This window comes from Arachis hypogaea, chromosome 3, assembly GCF_003086295.3.
Source record: "Arachis hypogaea cultivar Tifrunner chromosome 3, arahy.Tifrunner.gnm2.J5K5, whole genome shotgun sequence".
Taxonomy (NCBI): domain Eukaryota; kingdom Viridiplantae; phylum Streptophyta; class Magnoliopsida; order Fabales; family Fabaceae; genus Arachis; species Arachis hypogaea.
The window spans coordinates 3,299,863-3,311,822 of record NC_092038.1 but is presented as its reverse complement, the minus strand read 5'-3'; the positions used below and the strand labels follow the sequence as shown (position 1 = coordinate 3,311,822).

General features: G+C 31.2%; 1 protein-coding gene across 1 annotated transcript; it reads right to left on the bottom strand.

The window, feature by feature from the left end:
* Window positions 1–2,788: 2,788 nt before the first annotated feature.
* LOC112769079 (uncharacterized) lies at window positions 2,789–7,362 on the bottom strand. Its single transcript, XM_025813483.3, has 3 exons — window positions 6,822–7,362; window positions 3,467–5,905; window positions 2,789–3,338 (listed from the first exon to the last, which is right to left on the bottom strand). Exons 2-3 carry the CDS (start codon window positions 5,741–5,743, stop codon window positions 3,036–3,038), a joined length of 2,580 nt encoding a protein of 859 aa, XP_025669268.2. The 5' UTR covers window positions 5,744–5,905; window positions 6,822–7,362; the 3' UTR covers window positions 2,789–3,035.
* Between the last annotated feature and the right edge of the window lie 4,598 nt (window positions 7,363–11,960).

Genomic DNA, 11,960 nt, shown 5'->3' with positions numbered 1-11,960 from the left:
ACAGGGTGTAGCAGATTATGCTTTCTACATATTTGGTCATAAACCAGTGTAGCGGTTTATGTGATGTCAGGTTCTCAGCGTAATCCGCGATAGAGTGTAGCGAATTACGTGTATTTAGAATCTGCGTTAAAGTGTCACGGGTCATGAATTACATATAATTGAGATCGTTGCATTTTCATTTACAGTTTTCCAATGTTGTATTTACATAAAGATTTTTTTCACGCATTTTATTTATGTAAATTGTTTTAATAAAAATATTTTAAAACATGATAAATAATTAAATATTAAAAAAATATAATTTCCTCTTTAAAAAATACTTTTCATTTTGATTTGCTGTAGAAGGAAGCAATAATTTTTAGATATGTATTGGGTTTAGCGAAACAGCGTCTGAAAAGAAAGGCGCACACGCATGTGTGATAATCCTTTTCGGTGCCTTTTTGAGTTTTGCATGGAATTGAAAGTAAACAGAGGAAATGTCATGTTTATGAATAATAGAAAAAAAGGGCAAAACAGCAGTGCCTTTTGAAGATAGTAGCATCAATGCCTTAATAAAAACATATCAAATTAATTTCTATCTGGTGAAAATTGATTAAATAAAATATATATTATAAAATAATTTATAAATTATTGTCTTAAAATTTTAGGTCAAAACTTCATTTAATTAATTGATTGAATATTTTTTAGGTGTATTGAAAATGATTTTTTTTATTTTTTTCAATAATATTATTAAGTATAATTTTTAATTATATAACATCTTTTTACATATAACTTTTTCTTAATCTCATTTAAAAAGTATATAATAAAAAATAATATTTGATAATATTACTTGTAAAAAAAAATTGAGATCATAGAGAAAGTCATGTGATGTGACAACAATTATTTCCAATAGCATGCATGCTTCCCCATCCTAGCAGGCCTAGAGCTACACAACATGAAGAGATTTTTAATGGAAGGAGAGGGGGGAAAAGCTTTCCGAAACTAAAAAGTAATAAGACTTTTGCAGAAGTACCCGGGCGTGGACATCAGATAAGAATAATAATTGTTAAACTAGTTTGAGAAATAACATTTTAAGTCCAATACTTTTTTCCTTAATAAATTTTAAAAGGCAAATCAGTCTTTAAATTTTTATTTTGTTAGTCAAATTACTTTTCACATTAAATTGTTTATTTATATAAAAAAATTGATATAAAAATTTACAAAATTTTTAAGGATTATTAGAGATGACAATTAATAGGATAGGATAAAATTTCGATCTAACTATAATCTTATCCATGGGTTTATTTTTTCACTAAAATTCAATCCTAACTCTATGTACCCTCAATTTGTGGGTATCCGACCTTATTTGCAGATCATAAAAAATGTAATATTTAATAATATGATAAAATCTTAGAGTTATAATTTAGTATTTATATATTACTAAACAGATTTAACTTTTATATAAACAAAAATGTTAAATCTGCAACTGAATATTTTAATTTAATAGTTAAAGACTTTTATATGAACGAAAGATTCTTAATTCGCAACGAATTAGATTGGTAATCCTATTTGATTGGATTAGATACCCGCAGGTAAAGATGTTGTTCTAAAGATTATTAATTTTTTTATTAAATAATAATAGACATGGATTTGTCTATTTTTTTAATCAAAATTTGATATAAAAATTAATATATCTAATAGAATAAAAAATTAATTTAATAATTAAATTGTGTAACTAACAATTCTTTTAGGATTGATTTGATATATTACCTAACTAGTTTTTATTTTTTAGATTTTGGTTTTAGTCTCTCTCTCCCTCTCTTGAAAGCCTTTTTTCATGGTGAGCTCATGTATTCACCAGAATGGAAAGACACTTCTTAACAAATTTTTTCTTTTTAATAGTAAATGACTAATAACCAATTCCTTAATGGAGCAGTACATTATTGACCTAAACCAAAATTTTCAAGTTACAAGCCCAAAACCAAATTTCATGCCACAACCGCAAACTTAACCCAAAAATATTGTTACTAATAAAAATAGGAGAAAATGTCAAATAGGTCTTTCACTTTTTGTAGATAAACATTTAAGTTCTAAAAAATTTGAAGATATATTTAAGTTTTTATTTTTTTTTTAATTTGGACACTTTGAATTCTCATATTCATTTAGGTCTGTCAGACCTAACAAAAAAATCAAACGTGACTTTTATTGTACTGACCTGGTTGATATGGATGCACACGTACAAAAATTTTTGAATAGAATAAATTAGACTCAAAAATAGATGTGTCCAAATTTTAAAATGGTCAAATTCTCAAAGACTTAAATGTCAACGAATCAAAAAATAGGATCAATTTGTCATATTTTATTGATCTATTCTAACTGAACTAAAAATAACTGTGAACAAACACAAGGGCAATTTGGACAATTTGGTACACGAGACACAAGTGTAGATTATGCGTTTGTCCCTTTGTCTTGTTGGTCATTTAGCTGGAGATTATTGTTTGGTAGGTCTCATTGATACTTAACCTGTTTGCATTCAACATTATTGTCAGTTGCTCACGTTTTAAGCCATGCTTCAACCAAATCATTAATCGCAAATTTAAAATTTCATGTCACGTATCTTAGAGTACGTTTGATTTGAATTTGTCACATTTATCATTTATGACATAGCTGACAAATGAAAAGATACAGAAAATGCAAGTTACACATTTAATCAAAAGAATCCAGATTTACTTGCAAACCGTATTTGACTTTAAAGATAATAAGACAACAAAATAATGAAATATGTAACCTTTCACCATAAAACAAAAACCAATTTACTCATACTATTCACACTTCAATTGATTGATATTTTCTAATGATGGTTTATCACATGGTAACTGGTACATTCTAAATAGTAAATACAAAAAAGCATAAAAATTACTATGATGCTGCTTCAATCTCATAATATCTATAAGACTATTATAATTTATAAGTTATAACTCTACCTTGCAATGATAATCTTATGAAAACTTATTAAGGGGATTCCTACAAGGGAGAGATTGCTATGCTTCATGCTAATTTTAGACCCTACCAACAGGGGAGTGTGGTGGATAAGAGACATAACTTGCAGGAATGTCCTCCAATTTACCAAAAGCCTTAAGTTCCTCATTTTGCACCAATAGTGTTGTTTCCCTTGGAATTTTACCTTCAATGGAGCTTCTTGATCCTGAAAGCTCATATGGCACTGGCATCTTACTCTTCATCAATGCTATGCAGATGGAGAATGCTTGCAAAAGTGAGAGTGATGAATCAAATGCCACTGAATACATTCCATGCTTCAAGGGGGTCAAACTGAATGCGGACCGGTGCTCTTGTTCGTTCCCCTGTGGTTAGCAAGAAAAAGACATTGAAAACGTTGTAGAAAGACAAACTTAAATCATAAAGGTTAGCTCATAAACTCAACTTAACTCATAACAAGTGAACTTGAGAATTTGATAAGCTTATTAAGTACCTGGAGGAAGAGTTCAAGTTTATCTGCAAAATAAGCCTTGGATGATTTTGGTTTTTTTCTGGCTTGATTTTCATTAGAAAGGATTTTAAGTTGGCAGGCCAAATCCCAGCCACCGCAGTCACATGATCCGCCGGATCTCCAGCGCTCGATCAAAGACGAAGGCCCACCTTTACTAGGAAGACTATGAACCCCACTTGGAAGCAAAACTGTTGCATGGACAGGATCCTGATGTGCATCATTGATGAAACTGATAGATTTAGGTGTTTTGAGAACAATGGCAGCAAGCTCGTCATTCGGCTGATAATCGGTGACTTGATCATCTCCCTGCACTAACTTCACTGAAACCAGAACAAACTCTTTCATGTTATAGGAGTCCAAATTGTCTCCATGTTTGTCAGATACCTTCATTTGGGCAACAGCATGAGAAATGTAGTCAGAGCCTTTGTTTTTTCCTGCTTGAATCATCCAACTTCCATTCTTCTTCTTAGCCTCCCTAAAGGTGTAAAAAGTGTAGATACAGTTGCATTCATCTTCTCCTGAGGAGCTTAAGTTCTTCACTGTCGCTGCAAGAATGTTTCTGTCAGTGTTGTCCACACCAAATGTGAAAAGAGGCATGCCATTCCTCACAGCAATTCTAAGAAAAGCTTGAGTTGCTGATGCGACGTGATGCTTGTCCTTCGAGGAATCAATGGCATTAGCTGAGCTATAATCCCTGTCTAATGCTTTGTCTGCCTTTTGACTGGAAAGATTCCCATTAACCGAGATATAATTCTTGTTCGTTGATACCGAATCCTTCTGAGCTAAATCCATCGAAGGACGGCTTTTAGCTGTCTTTGGTTTCAGCAATGGATCCAGTAACCTCCTCAATGGGCTTGATTTTCTTCTGCCTGCATCACAAGCTTTATCATCGCCTAAAGTGTTTGATCTAACATAGCCCCTCACATCTTGCATGTTTGATTTAAGAGCTGGTGTGGAGCTCAAATGCGACATGTGCCCAGCCTCTTTAGAGGTAGAACCTTTGCTTGTATGGCCAATGTTGAGGCTTAATCGACGAAAAGGTGAAGAGCTTCTTGACTTTTCAGGCATTACTTTTGGGTCTGATCCCTGGTGAGGCTCATTTGCAGATGAAGTGGAGCCTATGGTTGGCTTCTTTTCTTCGGTCTTACTAACTCTGGATGGACTTATGCTCATCTTGACCGACATGGGTGATGAGAAAGTAGATAAGGGTGATGAGAAAGTTGAAGCAGGAACTTTGATACTTTCCAGATCTGTCGAACTGAAACCTGATCCTTGATACTGAGAATTATTGTCATAGCTAAGTTCATCTGGTAAAGGACAGGAGTGCGGAACATCATAATCAAATTCTTTGTGGTAAAACTCCCTAGGCTTTTCTGAAAAGCTCATTCGACTAAACTTTTCAGACAAGGATGTATGCATATCAGGGACAGCACAATGACTCTTTCGAGCAACTTCTCTAGGAAAATGAGGAACTGGCTCACTTTTCCTGAGTGCACCTTGTACAACAGCATCAATGTTTGGTCTTCTCAAAGTTTCTGATCTTTTCTCCAATCCACCATCTTGAATGCTTACTCCCATCCTACCCCCACACAATGCTGCCTCATACATTCGATCATTCGGAAAGATGTCACTTTCTTTACTAACAAATTGACCCAAGTATTTCCTGTCGCAACCTTTCAGTCTGTTACTAGGCTTGTTCCAAGCAAGATAACCATCTGTGTTAACATATCTGCTCTGTGCATCTGGATTGCCATGGCGACCTGTAAAATTCTGACGTTTTCCGACACTTTGTCTAGAGGATTTGATGGCTTCAGAGTGGCTTTGCATTGGAGATGCCATGAAATGAGCTTGTAGTGAAGGGTTGTTTTTTCTTTGACCAGAAGCACAATGACTGTTACCTCTGTTAGAAGAACAAGATAACCGATCTGTCGAAACAGAAGAGGATGCATTACTAGATGTAGAAGTTCTGCTGCCACTTTTATGAGACACATATTTATGGCTGTACTGCCATTGTTCTAGACGGGTCCAATCAAGAACGCCAACATTCAACACTTTCTCCCTATTCTTCTTCCCCCTCTCCAGATAACCTGGCAAATTCGACATGTACTTAACCAGCTCATCATCATCATCGCTTTCCCTTCCACGGTTCCCATGCTTGAGGTGACTCCATGTGCTGTCTTCCTCATTTCTGATAACTTCATGACAAGGATGATATGGAGACTCCTCTGACTTCAACTGGTCAAAAAGCTTTCTACTCATGGCTGTAGTAGATAGTTTCTGAAATTTGTCTTCAGATTTGACAACAATCCATCAGCTGCAAAAATTACTTGACCTCCAGCCCCTAAACACTCTACCACCTTCGTCACTTCGAAAGAGATAGCAGTTGAGAAAAAAAATGTAGCTTGTCACTCTGCATCACAACTGTATTATACTTGAAGAATCAAACTTCTAATAGTAACAAATATATCAAGCTAACTCAATTATTGCATGCTAAGAATGGGAACAATACATCAGGAGTGTCTAACTCTAACATGAACCAAGAGCAAAACCAATAATTAATGCCATTTGTCATAACAGCATCAACTTAGATTCATGGCATTAAAGTAGATCTAAAACATGAAAGCATAATGCCTGAGACAGAGAATCTATGAGCTAAGAAAGCATAATAAATGTCCAATAAAAATCCTTTTCCTGACAACTGTTGAAACCAAGGAGTAAAGATAATGTCTCAACTATAGCCATCTGCACTGAATTGATGCATACACTACATAAGTCTTTGGTCTTTGAATTGATGATGATAATATGATAACACGTGACTGAAGTGGACTTAACATAGCTTAAGATGAGAGAAAAGCCAGATGCAAGAGTAAAAGAAATGAATTGCACTAAGAGAATAGGTAAGTTTAAGTATGGTATGGAGGGAAGTGAAATCACAAAGCCACAACCAAGTGGTAAGAGAAGTGGTCCATATAAATCAAACAAGGCAAATCACAATGTTGAAAATATAAAGAAAAATCAGAGATAAGGCAAAAGGACCCGTCTTGATCCAAATCAAATTCCCCTGCCACAACTCTGCAAGAGACAAAGATCCACAGCTAGAGCTAGCTATTACACTCTTCAAAGTTCAAAATCATATTACACAACACTACTAGGCCCTCATTATTCTCAAAGGACAGAATTGCACATGCCCATAAAAACATTTCCACAATACTACTAATAATAAACTAACTAATACTAACAACAATAAAAAATAAGAAAAAAAAACGGTGCCTTTCTTTTGAAGGCATAGAAACATAGAAAAGAGGCAAGTTGAGATTTTGAAGGAGAGAATGCGTACCAGAGAGGGAGTGAGTATGGAGAATGGAGAGAAGGTGAGAGCTTTGGAGGAGAAGGAAGGAGTAGTGTCGGTGTTGCAAAAGGACATAGCATCCAACAAAAGAGTAATAATGGAGAATGCTAATAATGAGAATGCATATACCAAAGTGAAAGGACTCAACCCTTTTCTCTTTTTTCCTTCTTCTTCTTCTTCACACTCACTCAGAGGGTTCAGAGTGTTAAGTTTATAGACCACAAAAAAGGGGGCTTTCAGAGAATATCACCTGCTACAAGACACTGAGCTTTCAGACGCGTTCACACACTCATCATAAATAAACAATGAGAGAGAAGAGAGAGAAGTGTTTTTGCTATTTTTATTTGTCGTTTAAGTCCATAGAAGAAAAAGAAAGAAGCATTGAACATGTGAGTGTGTGTGTATCTGGTAATACAAATGCACTGAAAATGTACAAGAGAAGTAGCTGTAAGCCTGTAATGTAACATGTGTGAGACTGAGAAGAGGGAAGTGGGGTCAGATGGCTTCAGATCAATCCCAAGGTTGAAACAAAAGGGTGGTTTGCTTTCTAAATTACATTTATTGTTTCTGTTTTTTAATTTATTTACGTACCTTTGTGAAATTAATGGTCAATATTTTATTTTTTATTTTTGTTTTTTTTACTAGCTTTTTCCAAAATTTAAAAAGTACACCATTACATTACATATATATTAAAAATAACTCAATTATATAAAAATATGTAAAATAATTCATATAATTTATACATAATACATAATAAAAAAAATATAAGATTCCGTTAGAAAATTAACTTAGAGTATAGTCAATTATAACTAACTAATTAAAAAATATGCTAGTTACATAAAAAAGAATAAAACTTTCCACTATTCCTATTTTTTAATATTTTAAAACTAAAATAAAAAATTAACTGAATTGATTTATATTATAATTCATTTCCTAGAATTTTTCAAAAACATATCTTTGATTTATACTTTTATCTTAAATAATAATTTTTGTTAGTTATAAATACAAAATATATAACGTAAAGATAAACTCAAAGAGATTTTTTCAGTTTCTTTTTTCTAATAGAAATACAAAAATAAATAAAAAACTGAAAAAAGGATATTTTGAATAAGGATAAAATATAAATAATTGATTCTGTTTTAATCACATAAATCTACAAAATTTTGTCATTTCAAATAAAAGATATAAAAATTTATATCTATATTTTTATATTTATGTTTCAATATCCCAAAATATATTTACTTTGTTAATATCAATGATACATGTGAGAATTGAGATAAGAAATCAAATATCTTAAAATTAGAGTCCACGCTACTTGTGGACTAAGATTATTTAAAATAAAAAATTAATTATTTTTAAATTAAAATAATAAATACATATTTTATAAAAATTACAAATTTAATAATAATTAAATTTTTACTTGATCATTTTCTTAAATTTTTCATTTAAGATAATCTAAATTTGTTGTGTTTAAAGCACAAATTTATTACCTTATATCTTAATTTTTAGATATTTTATTCAAACATAAATTTTTATGTTTAATTCTTATTTCTTTCTGTAAAAAAGTGAAAAATTTGTACAGTATGATTTTTTATTATTTATTATTTTTTCATTTTTTTTTATCCCATCTAAAAAATATAAGGTAAAAAAAACATATTTTACTAAATAATTGACAAAACAAAATCAGAACATTCATTTCGGAACTCATACGGTGAGAAAGAGAGAGAGTATGTATTTCGGGCCCCACTTGAACTCACATTTTACTGGGTTGCCTTTGTGGAAAGTGTTATTTAAAATAATGGTGGGCCCGTTCTGCCAAAGATGGGCTTAAATGGGACCCACTTAAGTATTCCATCCTATGTATGGGCCGTTCGATTGGACTGCAGTTGGCCCACAAGGGATAAATCGTCGTTTATAAGTGTCCTTATTCAGATGAATTATTCAATTCAATTATGTTCCTTTTTATCTCTTTATTTTCCATTTTCATTTTTTCTCCGGTTTTGATAATTTCGTATTTGCCTTTTCTTGCTTCCGATTTGGATTCTTCTGTTCTTTGACGTTCGGCGTAGGCAATGGCAGAGGTGGTGCTGGCTTCCATTTTCATATTTGGACGTAAATAACCTCTATTATCTTTTCTATTTTTTATTTCTAGGTACACAACTCCCAATTGAGTTTAATAATTCTAAAAATATATATTATCCGAAGAGAAACACGACACAAAACTATTCACTTGTGATGTGTACTTATGTTTTAGCATATTACGAGGTTCTTCCATGCTGTATAATCGTCATAAACCGTGTTAAATTTAATTAGAATTTGTTTTATTTAATAAAATAATTTTTTTTATATTTTTAGTCTTAGAATTTACTAAAACAATAAAAATTAAGATATTGTTCGTATATTTAGCAAACTCACTAAGCAAGTAATTCGAAATCTCATTTTTTCTAAATGAATGAACTAGAGTTGATATCAATAAAAACATTCTGATGATTCAATGAGTAAAATATTATTTTATTATAATACTTGAAAATTTATTCTTTATTTATAGGATAGAAAAAACTTTTAATTATAGTGATACATTGGTATTTTAGTAATTTTTAACTGTTAATTTTAATCATAAAAAATATATAATTAAGATCAATGATTAAAATTCATTGAAATATCAATAATATACTAATATACCGAGTCACCAAAAAAAATATACTAATATATTATTATGAGGACAACCTTATCCTCATAATGGTATTGCTCCTTTATGAAGTGTTAATAGATATTAAATAATAATTATATAATTTTATGATTGACTGTTTAGTGTTTTTATACATGTTTTTTAGTCTTGGGTTTAGTATAGCTGTATAGGACAAATATATTTTAATTTTATATTTAAATAATATTACACATCTAAATTTTGTTATAAATCAAGTTCAACTAAATTAAATAATAAAATTTAAAATAATATTAATTATAACTGATTTTTATTATATTAAATCAACTTAATTAAAATTAGTTAATAAAAAGATTTGGATATATAATATTATTCTAGTTAATAAAACCCTAAAAGCACAAACTAACAAATAGAGTCTTAATGTCGCTATCTCCTGAACACTTAGCTCAAACCTACTAAGTAAGTAAAAATATATAATATGTTAGATAATGGAAAGTAAGTAAGTAAAAATATAGAATAGGACCAAACTTGCACTTTTGTTGTTCGAAGTAAAATCATCTAAAGTACTGTTAATTAAATAATTAAAGGGAAGAAAAGTATATTCTCCTATCGAGGGAGCGCTTGACAATTGAGATCAATGTTGTCATTATTATGCTACTAAGGAGCACAAAATCGAAACCGAAAGCGAATAAGAGTAACATATATACATATAGCTAGGGCCATATGAAACAGAGGAGATACTTAAAGAAAAGCAATGGATGATAAGATTATTGAAGGGTTTAATTATACGATGAATAAAAGGTGAGGGTTTAAAGCCGGACATCATTATTACCAATAAGATCCAAACGCTGTAATGATGGTACTTGCACTTGCTTAATCAGCCACTTTTTTATGCCAATTGTGACCATGCTTCTCACCAACTCTTCGCACATTATAATATATTAATTATTTTTGTCTAACTAATACTAATTCGTCCTTCTTTGGCTCATACAATTATACATGGAATGTTTGGCAATAAAACGTTACTGAAATTTGAACATGTGAGATGTGCATAATACTGATATTAAGGCATAATCTTAATTTTAACAAAACGAACTAACGTCTTGGCATCAACAATATTTTCAAGCGCAAATAATAATTTATTTTGCTCTTACTCGTCTCCAGATCAAAGATGTATTTGTATTTAATTCAAGACATAAGGTAATCCTAATTGTTATCCTTAATCCCTAATTCTAATTATTAATTTCTTTGTTGACAGTTGTCATTACCATGTTAACAAGACTACAAGAGTTAACAATGTCTGAAATTTGACTCCTTGTCTGTGGCACATGCATGCCGTACACCAAACCTCTATATTATACGTAAAAAAAATAAGTTGTTAAGTAACAAAATAATAGACAATAATCTGAACGAATTAAGATATTCTAAAAGGAGTTAAGTAACATAATAATGAATAATAATCTAAACGGATTAAGATTTTTAAAGTGAAGAGTTAAGTAACACAATAATAAACAATAATTTGAATGAACCTGAGTTAAAGTAACACAATAATCTATGAATAGATCAATATTTTCTAAAATAAGAAATTAATCACTCTTAAATTAAGATAATAGAATATATATTTTATAAAAATTACAAAATTAATGATAATTATACTCTACTATTTTTTCACTTTAAAAAATTCAAATTAATCTGAATTATAGTAGTTAAGGAAAGAAAAAAAAAAGAACAGGTAAATATAATAATGGCTAGTAGATTCTACTTTACTATAAAATCTAATAGATATGACATAATAAAAGTGTACTAGCCAGTGGGTAGCGGCAGCCTCAGATGTCTGGTCTGGACTCCAATTATTGAGAGCATATTGCACAATGATTCAGGTCAAGAACTTCTCCATGACTAGCAACGAGGTGGCCAATAAGGCATCATCTTTCATATGATCGATGATGATGAGTGATGACTATGGTCATTTTTATTTAATCATAGAATGATAACCCTAGCTATGCCATAATAATAGTTAATCATATTTTTACTATTAATTTACATCCGGGTTGCCTTTTAATTATATGATTCACATATTAAGAAATAATATATGCTCAGAACTCAGAAATCAGAATCGCATCCTACCCTTCATTGACTTATTGCCCTCCTCCACATGTGCTGCATTATTCTCGCGTCATAATTATTTTTTCTTTTTGGACAGGGTTAATGGAATATGGGCTTACAAGCCCAACAAGGTGCACTTGAGTAAAAAAACAAATGTTCCTATGGGCCTAATCCAACAAAGCAAAAACAAGACCAACATTCCAAAAAATAAAAAAAAAATGAAGCAGCAGTAGGTTCTAGATCCATGAAATGACAAAATTGCCCTTCCGTATCCAATGGTAAAGGTGGTGCATTCTGGAACATTCTGAGTCGGTGAGTGAGTAGAGGTTAAAGGGTCTGAAAGTGTGAAGAGTGAT